Genomic DNA, 20,923 nt, shown 5'->3' on the forward strand with positions numbered 1-20,923 from the left:
GAACCGATTTCGCACAGGTCGTGTGCACTGTCGTGTGCTTGGCCTGCTGTGAACTCGCATAAGTTTTTCTAATTGCGTAGCCCAGCTTTGTTAAAGCACCGAGCAAACACCGAGCAGTTTGCTGGAGCGGCTCTGACGTCACTCGACTGCCTCCCTGCAGCGGACCGCGGACCTGGAAGTGATAGCACGTGCTCTTCGACCTGCACTTGCCGGCTCGTCGTGCTCATTCTGAAAATAGGCTTGTACTTAAATTAAAGGCGACCTCTCCCCCCCCCCCCCCCCCCCCCAACACGGAACATCGCTGAGATAATATTTTATGATTACCAAAGAAAAGAAAATTGGAATGTTAAATATAAATATGGCCATAAATGCATGCAAGACAGCCGGAGTTAATAATAATTAAAATTTATTAACTACAAGTAAGCAAGAGTGCATTGTGTACTTATAATAAAATAAGAGTCATAGCAGTTTTCAACAAAGCTGCAAGGTTTCTTTATTTATATAAACATGCATATTGAATTTACATGTATATAATATGAAGTTCATATCCAAAGTACTCATATATATTTATATTTATATATGAGTGTGTGTGTGTGGCTTGGTGGTATTTAACATCTAGAAGCTTGGGATTTTTTTTAATTTGCTGATTAAAAATCTATCAATCTTCTATAATGAGGTTTTTTTAAGTATAAGAAACCGTGGCGCTAAAATTTTCAAAAAGTCTTCGTTGTTGGATGGTTTTCGGATAAGGAAATGTTCTGAATTTATCTAGTAAGATGTGTTTATAAAATGTTGTTTGTCTCTTTATTGTGGTTTTTTATTCGAGTTATAGTTGCCTTTAACTAAGTGAATACATTTCACCTCGAGGACAAGGAGGCGTAAGACTTCGATGACATACTCTATTTAAATTAATTGTGGAATGTTTTGAAAGCTAGAAGTTACGGGAAGAGGGGAATATATCACGTAATGTCATCGGTTATGAACATTAAGGCAAGTATTTTCATTAGACATCTATGTAATTTTGTCGACTGCACAACTTAATCATGGAACTAGTTACCAAAATAACAACGGAATTTTTGATTTCTAACATCTTAGCTCTCGGTATACGGCATTTGGTAGAAGTTATTTGTGAGTGGTTGGTTGTGATTGTGACAATGATTGGCTACAGTAAATAGATACCCCTGTGAATTATTTTGGGGTTCTACGTTGTATTAATTTTTAAAAATTACTATACAGCTGTAAAATTATTTACTTTGGGTGGACGAACCGTCGCAAACAAGAGTTCTCGACATGGACGGTAGTAAACACTGTCAGATTATTTCTGTTCATTCTTATTTTAAAACAATATGGAAGATTGTGTCGAAACTTGTGTTTATACTCGTTGACGTTTACAGTTGTTAAAGTGTTGTTACAGTCTGCTAAGCATAGCGCAACAAACAGCTCTTACCGTGGAGTATGTCGGTGCGGTTAAGGGGCGCAGTGTCGCCTCTAAGTGCAAGGCTCTGAACTGGCGAACAGTCTTCTCGTCGTACGTAGGAGATTTGAGCTGTAACAATAACATTCGATGGTGGAGAAATTAAGATAAAGGTGTAATGCAAGACCCTTGAGTGATTTAAAGAATCTTTACTGGGCGTTTCATGTCTAAAGATTATTATGAAAACACATTTTTTTTTTAGCCCTTTTTACTCTCCAAACAATACAGTTTGAACACGAAATAGAGAAATAGACTTCATCGCTTTCTTAAATGCTTTTCGTAAACAGATACCACACGGATATGTTGAGCAGTTTTCAAAGCACGTGGTTTCTTCTGAAGCTCTGCACATTGACATGTGTGTCCGGGTGGGCTGGGGCCTTAAATGACAGCTTTCATGGAGGTAAGAAGTTACCATTTTATAATTGAAACTAAAACTAGAAATAACACTCAACTCTCTCTTCCGTCTGGATTTGTTATAATGACGTTTGACGCTAATTCCTTGCTGATGGCATTTTTACGATTCTTTGTAGTAAGTTTTTTTTTTCCGAGCTATTAAACTTTTACAATTGGCCTCTATGTAGCTACGGTTTGTTTTGCTTACCAGTTACTAACTAGAGTGACTCCAACTTAAGAACAGATACACGCTTCTTAGACTAATACCTCCATGATAGCATTGGCACTTCATATGACAGTCGGACGGACGTGTATCAGCGCGACCGTGACCCGCGAACCAGTGCACAAGCAGGTGTAGATGTTTGTACAGAATAGCACGATACTCCACTCACAACTTCTATAACTGGTTTAGTTCAGACGTTACGCAACTTGTCAACTTCCTTTACAGTAGCAATACTAAATAAAACAAACATAAAGTTTTACGATTATTTTTGTGGAAGGAAGTTTCACATTAAACAGATCACATTTTTATATGTTTACAAACACAGAGATTATGGACAAAAAAAACTTCCTTGTAAACGGCTCGTGGACTACTAAAACTTTCATTGAGAATTTACCCGCGACATAAATAATTTCCAAGTAATATTGCTAGAGATCTTCCATTGTGACACACACAAGCTTTGCCCTCTTCAGAACGGTTCTCCGGGTGATTACTATGACCTCTGTTGCCTTTTAGCCTTTACGTAGCACTAATGCCGAGTCCCGAGAAGGAAGTGCCGGGCGAGGCCTGATTGGCTGGGGGGAGGGGGAGAGGGGGAATTAGGGGTCCGCTCGAGGACGAGCCACGTAATTATTGTCGGCGCCAGTTGCGCAACGCGATTTACGGAATTCCTCCTCCCGGAATGTATCGACGCTTTCACCGCCCGGACGCTTCTTCGTAACACTGACACCGATGTTACACTCCCGAAAACTGGTTTCCAGCCCGACCCACGCCGTCTCCTCCGAGATGTTTTCTCCTGGAGTTTGCTTGTACGTGCGTGCAGTGTTCCGATTGTAGCCAGGAAATCACTTCGCCCGTCCTCGCGAGAAGCTTGCCCCGACATGGAACTAGGCAGTTCTTTCTTTGCAGAGGAGCTGTTCATCTGTGCCAGTGATTAACTTTATATTGTTAATTTTTAGTCAAGGGCGGTTCCAGAACATGGCAGGCCGGGCAGTCGCCCAGGTACTCGTGACGGTGCTTTCAATTTTTAATGATTCTTGTCTGTCTAGTGTTCTTTTAAAAATATGGATGGATATTAAAGGGAATAGAAAAAATCAAATTTTATCATCGTGTAAATTAATGTGCTGGTTAATTACCTATTTCAATTAATAGAAAATTTTTTTTTTAATATTTTTTGCCACTTAGGTATAATGATGTGATTATACCGGATATTTAATCTTATTCGTGTATAAAACTGACCAGAGGATAATTTATTAGGAAAGAATATATATTAGCAAAACCATCGTGAAATTTAAGTTCCAGGAAGGGTTTAAATGTTTGAAAGAGTAAATTTTTCACATTTTCCGCGAGGGAGTCACCGAAAAAGTAAACAGCCCAGGGCCCGGCAGAGTCTACTGTTTGCAGTACACTTTTTCTCTTGATTTGCAATTTTGTAAATATGAATTTTTTTGTGCGTGTTCTGTCGCGAGATTTTATACGTTCCGAGCGAATAGTCCAACGATTGAGAATTTTGTCTGTGTTAGGTCTAGGAAACTACCATATTAACTAGTTCATGCTTATTTTATTCCTTTTTCCTTATCGGTTCCTATCACATGTTTGTCACGCCGTGCGCGAAATACCACTGCCACACATTACAGTTCATATGTAATTCTGTTAATTTGTATTTCATGTAAATCCTTAGTTAATTATAATTGAAAACGTTTTGTGGCTTGAGTGAGGTATGATCGAAAAAAAAGTATCAAAAGTGGTTATTAACCAGTTTTGAAAAAATGAATTTTCTTGCACTTCTTAAGTCTGGATAGGAAATGTGTATCGCCATGAGACACATTTTGATACAACGCAACGGTTGCTAGAGAAAAAAAAATACTGAATAAATATTTGACAGTTGAAATATTTTACCGAGTGAAATATATTCGTGAGATTACACATATGAGATTGAGACGTATTGCACACATACTCGGTCTTGGGTGCGAGATCGTCCGGCACATGCATGTTTCCTTGTCACTCACAGCCGTGACCATGTCCTCGTATGAGGAAAAAAACCAAACACAGCCAAAGTTAAGTTCTTGCTTGATATTCACTGTGACGTAAAAATATAGTTTTTTTTTTTAATTTGTGGTTATTTAATTTACCTTTAGCCTGTATGCGTTATGTGGCGTTAAGGTGTACAAATTAAAATGTCATGTAGGATTATTATTGTTATCGTTATTCAGACATCGAGCTGACATAAAGTGTGATTATTCATAAAACCAAAACTATGGCCTAACATCTGTATAGTCTTAACGTTTGTTTTTCAAGATGCAGTTCAGTTATGTGGTGTACGCAAGACGTCATAAATGTGTGCAAAGGACCTTCTCTGCTTGTTTATCGTTGTTTTAATTCAGTTAGGGCTTTACTGTCCGTCAGTTGAATGAATTGGGGGCATTGCGTCTTGTCGACAGCGAGCTCATTGCTAACGGTTACACTCAACGAAACAAATCGGGATACTAGAGAACAATTGGCCATGGCCTACACAATGGCGTGGAACTATCTCACAGTTGCGTGGACTGATCTCAGGAAACAGCGGAAGATTGAAATCAGGGATTCGAAATCGGGTCGCTGCCATAAAATGAATTCATTGGAAAAAAGGCACCATACGTTTTTATGACGCTGAAGTTAAATGTGAGTTTTAAAGTGGTGTATTAACCTACATGCTCAAACTGATCTTTATAATGAATTAAATGTGTTCTTTAAAATACCTTCTTAATCGTGTACTCAACAACCAAATCGTGCTCCTTATTTGTTGCAGCTCTACCATATTTGGTGCTGTGCATGTTGCATACCTACCAGGCGTTTAAGGTTTTGCTCTAAATTTGATAATAGCATTTCTCGAAAACTGTAGAGTTAAGGGTGATTATACAAGGCGATTTTTTTTTTCGTTTTGTTCATTTAATTATTATACAGATGATTATTGATCCATCTTAAATACTTTATTATTTACAGTAATCCATTTATTTCGTTCCAAACTCAGACTATAAATCGTTTAATTTTCAACTTATTTTTTCGTGATGAACCTCGGCCGAAATTTGTCGGTAAAATTTGTACACATCGTGTATAGCCATCGTGCCTTAGGGGTCAGGATGCCTGACTTCAGGATCTTGTTAGTGCTCCACTTCGGTCTTTGGTGATTTAATAATTATATTGTTTGTAAGCTATCCACTACTAAGTCTTCTGGTAAGTGATTGGAACGTTAATTTATTACTAAAAATATTATACAGTAATATATAATAAATCTAGATCAAATACTGTAATCGTGTCTAGTTAACTTTCACTTCTCGGCTTCTAGCTTGAGGCTAAAGCCCCGTATACAATTGATTTGATGATAAAAACACGTTACTTAAAGAAATCGACACGTAAATCATCAGCACAGTTTTCAATCACATTTAGTGTTGCGGAAAACTCAATGCGATTATCTCAACCTCATTAAAGGAGAATTATCCATTTAATATATTACCCTTCAGGGGTGGGAAGGGGGCACATGCCCCCGTGCCCCTCTTTAAATCCGCCCTGGCCATGTTTGTTACAATATTGTGAACCTTTATTGTGTGGCCTACTATCGTGTTTGGTTTTATCGTCCAAGTGAATTACTGGATATTTTTGACGTGACAAGGTCTAATAAATCGATGAACGCCAACTGCACGCACGAAAAAGTGTCCCGTTACGCACATTGTCCCGTTTCGCTGTGTCCCGTTACGCTCATTTTATATTGCTCTTTGCTAACCTGAACCTCCTAGCATTGCGACCGAGTCCGTGGCGTAATTATGTTTTCATTCATTTCAATGTAACATTTTCATTGCTCTTTGCTAACCCGTTCCTCATAGCATTGCTGCAGAGTCCGTGGCGCAAATATCTCTCTTCCACTCGATTGGAACAACCATCGATTGACTTTTTCGAGGCACATTAAACTTGAAACACTCCCATTCGTTTCCTACTTTTCCTATCATCTTCCTATCCTTAACAGAATAACACAGATTGGAAGAAGTTAAATAGCAAACATGTATACAAGTTTTAGTTAAAATAATCTCTTCGTTAAAGTAATAAACATATTTGAATTAATGAGTGCAAATAAAAGTAAATTTATCAATTAAATTGTAGATTTCATTTCACTCCTTCTTTGTATCCATACAAAATAGTGATAATTCAATAAAAACGATTCAATTTTATTCATAAAAGTGTGCAATCATTTCATCAATGATTTGTTATGACGTCACGTTAAACTATCGTCCGTAAACCGACTTTACAGACAACCAATTTTTTTTATCGTTCAAATTGATTATTTAATTGTGAAGTTTCACTTCAAACGCATGCGTTAGCCATGCAACCAATTTTCGATGTGTAACATCTTAACTCTCGGTGTACGGCATTTGGTAGGAGTAATTTCGTGATTGGAACGGAAATATGTAACCACGTTGCTGCCATCTGTGGCGGATGGCGGTAACCTAAGGTCACAAAGCCAAAAGGAACTTTATAGTATTAACTTTTTAATTAATTTGAACAAGATGGATAGTATTTTTAAAAAAAATCCTTGTCGAAAATGAGGTCCAAAGCCGGGGATTCATGTTTTTTTTTTCAGGTCTTTTTCGCTTTTATCGGAGCCGTTTTCATATATTATATATATATATATATATATATATATATATATATATATATATATATATGTGTGTGTGTGTGTGTGTATGTGTAAGTGTGTGTGTGTGTAGTTTAAAATTTCTGTTTGCATTTCTGTTTCGATGTAGCTTCTCCGACAGCGAATTCTGGCGTACACTTACGTGTGTTTCGCGTTAAGAAATGTAGCGAAATGGCAATTTGCGGATATTTATCACGCTTGGCATTATTTTAAAGAATTGTGCGTTAAAGTTCGTGTCATAGTTTCGTATTGTGTGTTTGCAACATGAGAACACATGAATTAGCTCGTAACCGAGGTTAGATGTTACACATCTCTGGCGAGTACTGAAAGACTAGCGCGCTCTCTCTCTCACTCTCACTCTCACTCTCACACACACACACACACAAACACACACACACCTAAACTTCTCGTGCGGACTATGGAAAACCTTCCATCACTATCAGCTTACAGAAATATTTTTTCTAGCAGAGTCAAAGGTAAAACAATAAATATCAAACTTAGTGTCGGTGATATTAAGTTAAGAGGTTCCTGCTGTATGTATGATTCATAGGAGTGTGCCGCGGGGCGTCTCTCACGAAAGGAAGCGTATTTTTCGGTTGCGTGTGTTTTGCGCAACCAAGTGTCGGACCGCGAGCTCTTGTTCCGCGGCGGGAGGGGCGCGCCGCCGGCGCTGTCGCGTCGTGACGCAAGCCCGGCGACAGTGACATGTTGCCCCGACCCCGCGGCTCGGAAGAATGGGTCTTCGGCGCCCCGAGCTTTCCCCTTACGTCACGGTCGCGTCGTGATCCCGCTCCCTCCCCCTCCCCCCCCCCTCCTTTCGCAACTGCCCGTCTGCCGCGCGTCTCCTGCTCGCGAATTGTGCTCCGAAGGCGGCGTCTCGAGCTGCCCGTGTCTCGTGTCCAGCCTTCACTGCGAATGTTCAGGCACTGTTACACATTATCACCTTAAAACTGCGAAGAACGCGTGTTACTAACTATCCGGATATTTTCGTAAATTTACTGCTATCATCGTAAATTTACGGACAATGAGTTCACTTACTTTGGACATGAATCCAAAAGAATATTCTTGGTATTTTAACAAAACACACAAAAACTTGTTAAGACTACAGCAAGAACACTCTTCTTTTGTCCACCTTTGTGTTTACATTTGGTTAGAAAGAAACACAACTCGGAAATCGAAATACGGCGTTTTTTTCTAAGAATACCCATTTATTTAAAATTACGAAGAACTTTAGATGAATTCTTCGTTGAATTGTTCGTAAATTTAACGTAATTTCGAACAGTTATCTCCTCAGATACGCACACATCTTCAGTTACGCGTCCGAAAATTCTGCGTTCGTGTAGCTTCATAATTTTAGTTCTGGGAAGGATGAAATATTTTTCATGGTATTAAGTGATCGCCCGAAATCATTAGCATAAGTTATGACCCCTTTGACCTGTGAAGATAAGTAAAAAAATAATCCGTAATTGCAAAAATTCAGGCGTCTAAACAGAGAATGTGCGCATTGTAGGTTACCCTCAGAACGGTGTAGACGATGTTTGCATCTTTGGTTACTCTCAGATGTTTTTATCGGTTTTCAACCAATTACATTTCATCCATAAACATCTGGTGTTGGAGGACTGTGATATATCTGCCTCCCGGCAGTGACTAGACATGGCGATGCAATATTCGCTGATGCGCAGATCAAGACTTCACATAATTATGTTTGCATAATTAGTTGGACTGAATCTGTGGCACGTGTGATGACTGGAAGTCATCAATGTAAGCGTGAAGCCGCTCCATGTCCAGCTGATGATCACATCGTGTTTGCGAGGCACCCAAATTATTAGCTGATGTGTATGTATAGTGTTTGCATTGGGGAAACAGTTTCGAAGGGCTGTCTTTTATAGAAGGGTCATCAGGAAGAAGAAACATTGTAGGATTTAAGAAATCAGTCCCAACATCTATTTAAGTGTACATTAATATTTTGTTCCTTTTTGCAACTCTGTTCTTCGGTTGCTATCATTGCTAATCAATTGCGGTTCTAGTTGATCAGTGTTTAGAAACTGCCATTATAACTTAAGCCTAATGTTATATTGTAATTATTAATAAGTATAGAAATTATGACAATGTCTTAATTTTGTATTGGCCATGAATTAATTATTATGTTTTAATTGACTGTCTAGTTTAACATAGATGTTAATATAGCTTTGTCAGCATTATTTAGTATATAACTGAAATTCAATATTTCTGTGTTAAAATTATCTCAGTTTCCTTACAAACTGAGATTATAATTTATTTTTAAGTATTAACCATCATCAGGCATAGTCAAACACAATTTCCGTGATTTTTTGTTTCTGCAATTATGGCCATGTTGAGTTAGAAATTGACTTTAACTGTGTCACGGCATGCCATCATTTAAGAATTCCTAACTTTATTTGGTCAACAATTTAAAATATAACTTAGTGCTTAGAAAGCCATGCATCCAACTGTGCTCAACCTGTGTGAAATTGTTTCTCAATTAAGTTATTATGCGTTAATTTTAGCCAATTAAGTTTCGAAAATAATTCTACATGTTGGTAGTGTTAGTAGAAAAAAAATTGGGAGTATGATTCTGCCGCTAAAGCTGAACAGCAGCCTGTAAACACTATTATGTTTATATTTAAAACAGGAATTACCTCAGCGATGTAATGTCTCGACAATTTCTTGTCACCATAGATAAATCTGTACCTTAAGATGTAAGACACTATGTCACAAAAAACAAATTTTCATAAGAGCCGTTTAAATAATTTTAAATGAGCTTCACTTATTTACTCAACTCTTCTTAACCCAAAATATGTGAAATTTTGACACATTGTAGATCTTAATGTTGTATGCCACTAGAAAAAACGTAAAAACGATGGTTAGGTTTATGGTTTAAAGTGCATTTTGCCCAAAAGTGGACATTGTGTCTTATGCCTCCGAGGTACAGAAATATAAACAGTTCCCAGCTCCCGACAAAATGCCACCTACTCTGTTTTAATTGGCTGTTTCAACTTGTGTCCGTAAAAGAAATAAAGTGCATACATATATTCATTTTCTCCGTGCACACGACCATACTATGGTAGTTTTGAACAGGTAGGATCAAAATCATGGCTGTCAAATTATGTGCACACGACCCATGTTTTATGTTACTACTATTTTATTGAACAGTTGATTCATGTTAACTGCTACTGGAATTTTTGTAGGGCAACGTCATATCAGCGTTGTAACGTTTTGCTGAAATATCCGTTTTAATGATAAATCATTGTGTTCCTTTTGTTCGGGGAGACACGGTGTTTACAGATCCGAACACTTGACGGATCTTAACCCGAGTTAGTGGGTTGTCCCTGACCGATACATTCTCATTTTGTTCAGCTGGTCGTGTGAGGAACTACGGTGAGATGTTTGATACTTCGTTATTAGCCTTTTACAAATACAAACGCACGGATTACTTGGCTTAGTTTAAGTATTTTACGGCACATTTGAAAACTTAAAACCCGTTATTAAACTCGTAGGCTCCTACGGTATGTCATTCGTATGCCATTTCTCAGTTTCTAGTTTTATACACAGACTGATTCTAGCTCTGACTATTTCCGAGTCGTTCTTTGGGTTGAGAGGATACGTACGCAACCTAAGCCCGTCTACTGTGGCCTGTATGGTTATGGCTTTCCTTTGCTCCCAACACGTGACTTGTTTGCCAGCGCCTCCTGGGTGTTGTATCCGCTGTGAACTGCTGCACGCCCAGGCGGCCTGCAGGTGTGCTCGGGAGGTCATAGCGGGCTGGTGTTGTTCCAGGAGGAGGCCGACGGACGCCCCTTCTCCTGCGAGGGGAGGCCCTCCGGGTACTACGCCGACGTGGCCAGCGACTGCCAGGTGAGCGCCAAGAGGAGTCCTGGTTCTTATCTGAGTTCAGTCCTCAGATAGGTTCCAGTACTTATCTGAGGCAAGTCTTCAGATCAGTTCTAGTCATTGTATTAGACACATCTTCAGACAGTTTCTAGTCATTATCTGAGTAATGTCTTCAAAGCAGCCATGCCTCAGTTATGTCTTAAGATCAGTTCTAGTCACTATCTTAGGCACACTTTCAGAGAAATTCTAGTTCTTATCTGAGGCAGATCCTCGGAGCAATTCCAGTCCTCACAAACCTAAGTTTACATCGTATTATGAATGGAGTATGTGCTTTAGGTCAATGGAAAGTATAAACAGTTAATTTGCTTCTTTTTATTTACTGTAGATGGGTGAGAAAAACTGCTCAGAATTTTAACATCACTTGACTTTAAAGTAGTTCTCATCGAAGCATAGAGGCGGTAGCAAATGTTTGACCAGAATGTTATCTACTATCGTGGGGTACTGTCCGTGTTTGCAAACCTCCAGACGTTCTGTGAATTTTTTTACAGAGTAGTTGTAATGAGGTTATGGCGCGCAGCATCAGCGCTGTTGCAACTGTTGCATAACACTCTAATGTGAACTCTATGTGCTAGTCGAATACGAGGTCGTATAAATTAAATTTTCGTTTAAACAAACACTGCACACATTACATGTTTATGTACTGAAGTGACCAGTAGACTTTCTGTACCTAAATTGATACGGTTTCAAGTTTTTATCCGTCTCAATTGATTCTGTTCCCAGTGACTAATGATAGGTAATAATATCGAGAGGAAAATGAAATCATTCAATATAATGTAAAAGAGATTAGTATAGCATTTATATTACATTGAAATGAAATCTACACCAAATAACTTTTTAAAACATGTTTTTAAATTGAATTTTGTAAATCACGCATATAAATCTTATCTTACTGTTTAAAAATTTTTAAATGTTTTTATTTTGTTATTTTTTAGAATTTTAATCATCAACTTTAGTCTATCAGCGTATAATGTTACGAAACGAATTTCTTAGTTTTCTTTTTATTTGTTGGTATTCTATTTATTTAGTTCGTGTAGGTGTTTAAACATTTTTGGTAATTGTTTTTATGCAGCTTAACTTGTTTATGTATGTTTTAATTCGTAGTGTATACCTAAAACTTTTGTGTGGCTGAGTGGCATACTCCTTTACTTTACCACATAAAATAAGTTCAAAATAAAATAAATCCGTGAGATTGTTGGTTTGGGCAATGAACTCACGTATCGACGCGCACATCAGTTTATCTGGACAGTTGTGTTGGCTGGTCGCAAGCCGATGCTGACAAGTGTGACGGGACTGCCCGCAGCGCCAGGGGGCGTAACTGAGCAGGTGAAATATGGCCACTAAAAAAACTGCGCGGTTGAAGAAATGCCAACAAAAAAATATGTAATTTTACATACATTCTTATTTTCGAATTTATGGAATTGTGTATTAACGGAGTGACATATTGAGTATAATTGCAAAATACTTTACTTAGGAAATTTTTTTCGCAATGTTAAATTATTTTGGTAGTAATGAAATAAGCATGGCTGCAATGTGCACACGTGCAGACTTGTGCACGTGTGTGTTTTGTGCAATTGAAACTGAAGTTATGATTTTCAACACTCTTACTTTGTCACTATGCAGTTTTTTAAGCTTTGAAACAAAATATAATGCACTTTAACATAGTGTTTTGGTTCCGTATAGGAATATAGAAAATCTTAAATATTTATGGCAAATATTCACAGCTACGAGCGACCAAAAAAAAATCAAGTAAGCCAACATTTTTTTTTTTTAGAAAAGTTAAAGACTTTTATGTTGTTAAGTTGCCGATAAACACCGCACAGGTGTTGGTTGATTTCCAAAGCAAATAAGATCGCCAGTTAGAGCAGTGAGTTGGTTTGTCCGCAGCGCTACCACCTGTGCGACGGGGGCCGCCGCTTCACGCACGCGTGCCCCGACATGACGCGCTTCCAGCAGCGCATGATGGTGTGCGACCACTGGTACGCCGTGGACTGCAGCGCCGCGGAGGGCGACTTCGGCGCCAACCTGCTGATTGGGGGGCGGCGCGACCAGCCCTCCCCGGACCAGCGCGCCCCGGGTGAGCAGGCCTCGCACGCCGCGAAGCCGATACACGACCGACTAGAGCTCGGTGCGCGATTTAAAAAAACAAAAAAAAAAAAACAACACCAACAGTAACAGTAGGTAGTGAACACAAGATTTGACCGCCATGTTTTCCAACCTACTGATTCACAAGAGCGCATAGGACGGACGTGTGCATGGGAGACAGGTCGTGCGCACAGGAGGGAACCGAATATATTTTATTTCTGTTACGGACGCATGGCGCAGCAACCAATGAGGGTATAGTAGGAATCCATTTTGGCGGGACTTGATAACTGTTTGTATTTATCAATCATATTGTGGCAATTTCGAACGGCGGGTGCGGAAACTGCGTATCATTCGCGTCCAGAAATGTAGTTGAAAACACAATTTTCGAATATTTATCACGCTCGGCATTTCTAAAAAGAATTCTAAGTTAAACTTCGTGTCCGAATTTCGTAGAACAAATGTATTTACAACATAAGAAAGCATGAATTGGCTGGTTACCGAGGTTAGATGTTGCATATCTCTGGCGAGTTCTAAAAGACTCGCTCACTTTTTATTGTATCTAGCCCTTACTGTGTAAAGGTTGTCCATCATGTAGGTTCATTTGTTATTGCTTACGGCTAGTCATGCTGCAGAAAGCAGTGGAAACCACCGCAGAATCACCCTGCCATGAAAGCCCCAAGGGCGCTGCTTCACTGACCTGGGGTAACCGTGCTGGGGTACGAGTATCAAGAAATCCCTTCAAAGTTATTGCCCTCAGCTTTTCCCTATCCTCTTGCAATCCTGGATGCCTTATGTCAATTATTGGCATGGCGTCAAGTTTTGCACTCTATCTTAACTCAATATTAAGCATTTATCTGCAATAACACTTTACCTCGTCAAATGAGGCATTTCGGGGAAATTATCAAGTTAATATTTTATTTTATTGAGATGAAAAATTCATGATTAGTGTTTTCTACTTACGATTTTCACACTGTTTTTGTAATTTGGCTTCGAATATTTTACTACTCTTGCAGCCAGACTTGATGCTTCCGAGTATGTGGGTTTCAGTCAACGCAGTACTAATGTCTGCGAACATGGTTACGGGGGAGGAAGTGGTGTTAGACCCCTCCCGAGCTCAAAATTTTACTTTGGAGGGAACTGTTATGATGTTCACTTAAATACTACAATTTATGTATTAAACTTTTTCCCAGCAAAAGTTTTATTGAAATGACTTAAGTTCAGTTTTTGAAACCGTAAATATTCCAAGACCATTATCTGAATTTTTGATTTGCAACTGCATATTTGTTTGTACGGCAGCCCCTCTCGGTTCGGAAAAGCTGTATCTCTTGTGCCTGTAACTTTCCTCTCGAGAAAGGACACGGTTGAGAGCGGCGAGAGGAGGCCCCGTGACACGCCGGGCGGCCGGCGCGGCCTGGTGGTGTCGCCGGGCAACATTGCCAACATTGTGGGCGTACACTTCGGGGATGGCGGTAAACAAATTACAGTACAATTACCTTGCACTTCTCCTGCCCCTGAAAATGTGCCATTAGTCAAGAGTCTTGTTTCCTTCCAACGTGGTCAACATCACAAATATGTTTCATACAAATATAATTAAAATAAAAAAAATCTTACGTAAATTTGATACAGTTATTTTACTCGAAAGTAAAATTAGTGATAATTAACAAATATGATACATACGTCTTCTTACGAGAAAATTTAATTCTGTATGATATTCCTGAGAATTTAAATTTAAAAATATTGACTGAAATGTTTTTGAATCGTAATACAAAATATATGGCTGCATGTGATTAAGAAATTAAAGATCTCATGGCATATTTAAAGATTATTTTACCAACCCATTAACGGACAATTCTACTTTTTCTACTCACGCCGTGCCACCCTGGAAATCCCAACAGTATCTGCAATGGTACACAAGCTCTACAAAGTAAGAAGACTTCCAAGTTTAGAACGGTAACGAATACAACTTGGGTTTTAAAATTAAATATAAAATATAACTGGCTATACTAAACGACGTATATATGTCAAAATCATCGTACACAAACTTGTATTGCTGCAAGTCCCCACAATTACCGTACGGGTTGGCAACCTTGACGCCGCGTCTGCCTGGTCAGCGGGGCGGCAACACAATTTCCGGTAGCAGCCAGGCGCGATGGCAAAACGTTTTCTGGGGGACAATTGAAAAAAAAAAAGTTCAGCCGAGCCTAACATTACCTTCTTTATTCTCCCTCCCTTTCATGGAAGTTCTGTGGGCCTGCCATTGTACTGTTGGCAATACAATTTTACTTAGTGACTTTCACTTGGTTCACGTGTTCTTTCACGGAGAGATGAAATGCACTTCTGCAGTCGCCTCTTCTGGTAAATTCATTCAAAATGTTACATATTTACCTTATCGGTAAGTGATTTTCGTCTGTATTTTCGTAGTAGTTGATGAGTGTCCTCTACTTTCTGTAGCTATCAAAGCCCTCATTTCCTTGGTCATAAATTCGCGTGAAAACCATATTTCAAGGTACTGTACCTTAATGCCATTAAGAAACACTTGATGATGAAATGCCGGTATTAAGTTTTTGATTTCTGTGTTGCACCTCGGAAGGAACAAGGATATTTTTAATAAATGAACGAATGTGTCCAAGCAAAAATAATTTTATTAACAAGGTCCAAGTCAGACAAACAAGAAAAAACTGCCGAGTAGCTCACTCGCGTAGACAGGCAACTGTTAAAAAAATAGAAAACATACAGTTAATATTTATATAGATTAGCCCTAGCTCAATTACAACTGCAGTGGCTAATCACAAAAATTCCTTGCCTGTTATGATATCACAAACTATATTGCTCCCTTACACTTAATTATTACACGATATACGTTTCTGCTACAGGCAGTTTCTATATGCAAATTAAAATCGTGACCAATATTTAAGCAGTGAAGTGGTTCAATAAATAAAGATCGCAGGCTTTCACGGCCACTGTCTGTATTTTCTTGGTTTCTGGGTGTAGGCCGTGTCAGGTAATTGTCTTGCTATGTTTCGGCAGTCATTGCAGCTGCCATCATCAGGTAGACTAAGTCGCTGCCACAAAATTATTTCATTAAAACAATTGGGGGGGAGGGTGTTTTACACCTTTATTTTCACATACTTTTTCGACGTGTTAATACCCCTAAATATTTCAATGAAATAATTTTTCGACAGCGACAGAATTTGAGGTGGTTGTAGAACCTTATTTAGTTAAACATAATCTGGACACGCAGTGTTTAATCTTAAATACTTTATTTTTATTTGCAATAGAAAATGTTCAAGACATATATACCAGCCTTGGGAAGCACTTTAGCCCTTAAGTATAAGTTTTAACTTATTTTGTCGTGACGTACCTGCAGCTGACTCACTCTGTATATGGATGTCCGGACCGGGGTTCGAACCCGGCTTCTCTGGTATTTGAGTTCGTTGTATCTCCACGGTCCGTATCGTGCAGGAGTTTTTAGTAGTTAACCGCTGCCCAGTGATTGGATCTAGGGTATTTGGAACCGTAATCGATTTTCCCAACCGGGAATTTAGGTGCTATTCTCCAATGGAACCGAAAATTCCCGGTACTTTGGGTACTAGATAGTTTTATTTATTAATGGTGCAGCAGTCGGTGATTGAAGTAGTAATAGTTAGTTCTGAACAATTTAACAAGTTAGCGAGAAAAAGTAAAAAGATAAACATTTGTGTTCCAATTTTTATTGCAAAAATTATATCGTGAACAAATCACTTTATTCTCAGTCTTATTCTCAATCTTTAACTTTGGAGAAGAAAAAAACATGTAAACAAATAATAATTTTAATTCATGCAAAATCACAGAATTATTAACATTAAATAACATTTCTTCTTTTCATAACAAACTTAAAATTTAAAAAAATATATATCGTTATGTATAGATACTGGCCAACACTACAGACGTAGCACACTCCCAGCAGTACGAACACCGACTGGCGACTGAGGAGACTCACTTCCCTCACCCCGCCCGCAACACTCGCCTCGCCAGAGGAGAGTATCACATAAAACATTAGCGCGCAATAATAACGAAATTTTGTGCTGTCGATGTTGAGTCCCGAAAGTACCGAAATAACCGGGAATCTAATTTTAGTTCCCGGTTATTTTACTGTATCAAAAGTAACGGAAATTCCCGGTACTTTCGGGGCGGGGATTTCCCAATAATGAACTCTAATTGGAACCGAATGCTGTGTTACGTGCTATGCTAAGTGTGCATCTGCCACAAGCACCGTTTTTTTTATGCTTGTGTTACCCTGATTGTAGGACACAATTGAAAATTGTATTGTTAGTAAAATCTGTTGGAAATATTACAATTTTCGCAGTTTATTTCAGTTCATTTTTTTACAGTAACTTTGTCATTATATGTATGTATAGTGGGGTTTGAAGAATTGTACATTAATTATTGAGGAGGGAGCACGGCAAAATGATTTGACCTGATCACGACGGGAAGCCTAAGATGTCCATCAAGTTCTGTCCCTGCCCGAACACGCCCGAATATTCACCTTCGGTCAACCTCTGGATTTGATTTATTTTTGCGCAGGAAAAATGAATTCAAATATTAAAAGTGGTCGGTTAGGTTAGCTACATTAAAACACTTTAAAACACTATGAACGGTTAGTTAGGTTAGTATAGTTACATTAAAATAAACAGAGAAACATAAATATAAATATATATAAATAAACCCGAGGTTGGCCTAAGGTGAATATTCGGGCGTGTTCGGGCAGGGACAGAACTTGATGTACATCTTAGGCTTCCCGACCACGACGTGTCTGAAGGCTCGTCTGCCCGCAGGTAGACGCAGGGCGCTGCAGCGCGGGCTCCCGGCCGAGCCCGGCACCCCCCGGGCGGAGGGGCGGGGTCCCAGGATCACCTTCAGGTACGTGGAGGCGACGAGCCCGGCCGACCACCAGCAGGGGGCGTCGGAGAGCGAGGAGAAGCCCCCGGCACACCGGCGGGTCGCGCTGCCCCGGCAGTACTCGGACAACCTCTTCCTGCGCTCCTTCGTCGAGACCCACGACGACGGCCAGCCCGTGCCGACGGAGCGGACGACGACCCTGGCGCCGGTGACGGGCAACCTCTTCCTGGCGCCGCTGTTCGCGAGGCGCACCGCCCCGACGACGACGTCGACGGCGCCGCCGACGACACCGACGACGACGCCGACGACGACGACGCCGACGACGACGACGCCAACGACGCCAACGACGCCGACGACGCCAACGACGCCGACGACGCCAACGACGCCGACGACGCCACTGCCCGACCCGCGCGAGTACGTGGAGGTGCGTATCCCCGACCCGCGGCTCATGTTCTACATCCCGGACGCCGCCGACGGCAACCACCTGGGGCCGGGTGGCGACTCGACGGTGCTGATCCACCTGGACCACGGCCACGACGCCATGGTGTTCCGGCCCGAGGGGCGGCGCGCCCCCGCGGGGGGCAGGGACCCCCGGTGCCCCGCCTGCCTGCCCGCCTTCCTGGCGCCGGGCCGCTGCGAGCCCTGCGTCACCGTGAGGTGACGAGCGGCGCGCACTCGTCCCTCTCGTCTTATTTATTGAACACGCCGGCAGAAGCCGTGGACAGTTCACGAGTGCCAATGAACCTCATCGTCAAGACTTAACGAACCTCCGCAACTGAGACTGAGTGTTTATACTACGCCCAGACGACATCTCTAATGAAGCTCCTCTGTGGTCTGACCTTCGAGAAACTGTGTTAGCGTTGTGCAGGCCAGTATGACCTTTGCATTGTCTTTGGTTTAACCAAACATGTAATGTAATTTCAACAGGATGTTTGTCTCACGAAAATGATACTGTATGTGAAGAAATCATCTTTTCAGAAAAAAAATGTCACTCTTTACAATTACTTATTGATGTAACTACCATAGATGTGTATGTATTTTTTCACTGAAAATCAAACTTATATAATACTATTGTATCTTGTTCATTACCATCCATTCTTAGTTTTATTTTCTCTGGCACCAGTCTATGGCTACTGGAGGAAAAAAGTAGGAACTCCAACTCGTATTAATACTTTATTAAATATTTTATTGTGTTAAGTCTACGCCAGTGTTAAAATTTAGAGCATTGCATTTTATTTGTAATGGCAGAGAAATGACAAATGGTTTTGTAAGAAATCATCTTGTGTGATTAACTTTGCTTGAAATAATAAAATTATAAATTATTGCTATATCTGATAACTGTGCAAGAGCCTGAGAACTGTGTTAACAGAATTTTTAATTTTAATTTGCTGATGCTAGTCAATAAATATACATGGAGCCCTGTTTCCAAATAGTAAGGTTGTGTCCTATACCCATTGTTACAAATTAGTATTTTAACATAGGCCTATATTTTATATTATTCATAGAGGCTCTACGTTTAAGGAGAGATGATTAAATAGCAAACATTTACATCCAATCTTATAGGACTAAAGTGCGAGAGGAGCATCGATGACATAGATTTCACTATACCTACATCTTATCTGAACCACGCTTAAACTCTATGCTGCATTAACCGTTCTATCTCGCGGCAGCTGAGATATTGTTACGAGTATAATGTGGGGAAAAATGGGTTCGTAAGTGATAGCCCAATTACGTTTTCTTATAGTTTTATATACTACTAATATTTACATTACTAATAATTAATTGTACTTAAAAGTGTCTGATCACCAATCACTTGCACTTATAAATGTTTATTCGCAAGTCACTCAATGTCTGTCTAGTTCTACAGTTCGTACTCGTCACTGGAGCTAGACTCGACAGTAATTCGCCTCTTACTTCGCGCCTGTCCTCACACACACAGCCTCGCACCACTCAGTCCCATCGCTCCTCGTCGCGCCGCTCTTGACGGGGATCCCTCACCCTCTTCACCGATCTCACTTCCCTTCACTCGCAGAAATCTCTGAACTCTCGGCACTGCCGCGGAGGCCGGCGTCATCGCTTATATCCCCCATGGCTTCCTTCTCGAAGGGACGAGAGCAGCTGTGACGTGTCGCATCATCTCGGGCCAACCCTACGCCCGAAAAGTCCAGAAAGGCGGCGTTTATTCGTGCCACTCCGTGCGGCGGCCACGGAAAACCCCGCAGGATTCCCAGGCCGCTTAAAGTGTCAGTGACAATAGTCCGAGGTGGAACAAATGTAAATGTTGATAAAAGAGCGCAGAGTGCTGGCATGTCAACAAATATTATATAAAACACTGTAAAGGGTACTTTATGTAAATAAAAACTTTTGAATACGAATACGAATCGGTGAGCGGGGAGCAGAGGAGGTGGTTAGCCAGACCCTTGTAATCCAGCCGGGCATGCGTGGTATGCGTGACGACAGCGTCCGTGCGAGGCCGCTGGCCAGACTCGCTGGAGGTTCCGCTCTGGTACCTGCACGCGTCGCGGCCTTGCCTCCTAGCACGCATGTAACAATATGATATCGACCGACGACCGCACGTCTCCTCCCTGGGTTCGACCTCAGGCTACAGGCTGCCTCCTGGTAGACCTCGCCGGCCCCTGGTCCCGCGGCAGCCCGCTCGCTGTCGTCACCACGACGAGGACGAAGGCGAAGACCTCCCATCCTTTTTGAGCATGGCTGCCTTATTTGAAACCTCGGGTCCGCAGCTGTGTTGACAATCTTCGTTCCAGCTGCCCCTTTCGCAACGGCCACGCGACAGGGCTGACGCCGCAGTGAGGCCTGCTCGCCGGCGCTGCGTGTTTGTTGTATCACCACGCAGCCTTAACCAAAGGATTATTAAGTTTCATGGCTGCTTTCAGTGAGAGACTAGCCATGAAATTATATTTGAATTCTTTGCACGCAATAACAACCAGCTGCATCAACAAAGAAAAATTGTTTAGGCTACCTTTGTTTGTGAATTATTCGTCAAGGACGCGGCTACAACCCCGAAGCCAAGGTACTTCAGACAATGGCCGTGAAAGCCTGCGAACATTATTACCTTTGTTTGTGTTCAAAAATTTATCACATTCTATTTTCAGACAATTTCCAATTTTAACACATTCAAGTGAATCATTTGGCAGTAACAGTTGAACACAAATTAGGTAGACAGCAGTTGGCTGGCTGTAAGCAACATACTTTGTTTTTTTTATTTTTTTCAATAAGTTAGCATCAATAACCCCCTTCAGATGCCACAAGGGTGCACGAAAGGATGTGAGTAACTCGT

At 40.7% G+C, this 20,923-nt stretch overlaps 1 protein-coding gene across 1 annotated transcript in view; it reads left to right on the plus strand.

Moving 5' to 3' along the window:
• LOC134530870 (proteoglycan 4-like) overlaps positions 1–20,298 on the plus strand; it is an 82,701-nt gene extending 62,403 nt beyond the window's left edge. Inside the window, exons 3-5 of the mRNA XM_063366136.1 lie at positions 10,549–10,626; positions 12,547–12,736; positions 17,559–20,298. Of these exons, the coding sequence (XP_063222206.1) occupies positions 10,549–10,626; positions 12,547–12,736; positions 17,559–18,283 (993 nt within the window). The 3' untranslated portion in view covers positions 18,284–20,298. The remainder of the gene's footprint in view (positions 1–10,548; positions 10,627–12,546; positions 12,737–17,558) is intronic.
• Positions 20,299–20,923: the final 625 nt, after the last annotated feature.

The sequence above is a fragment of the Bacillus rossius genome, chromosome 3 (assembly GCF_032445375.1).
Source record: "Bacillus rossius redtenbacheri isolate Brsri chromosome 3, Brsri_v3, whole genome shotgun sequence".
Lineage (NCBI taxonomy): Eukaryota > Metazoa > Arthropoda > Insecta > Phasmatodea > Bacillidae > Bacillus > Bacillus rossius.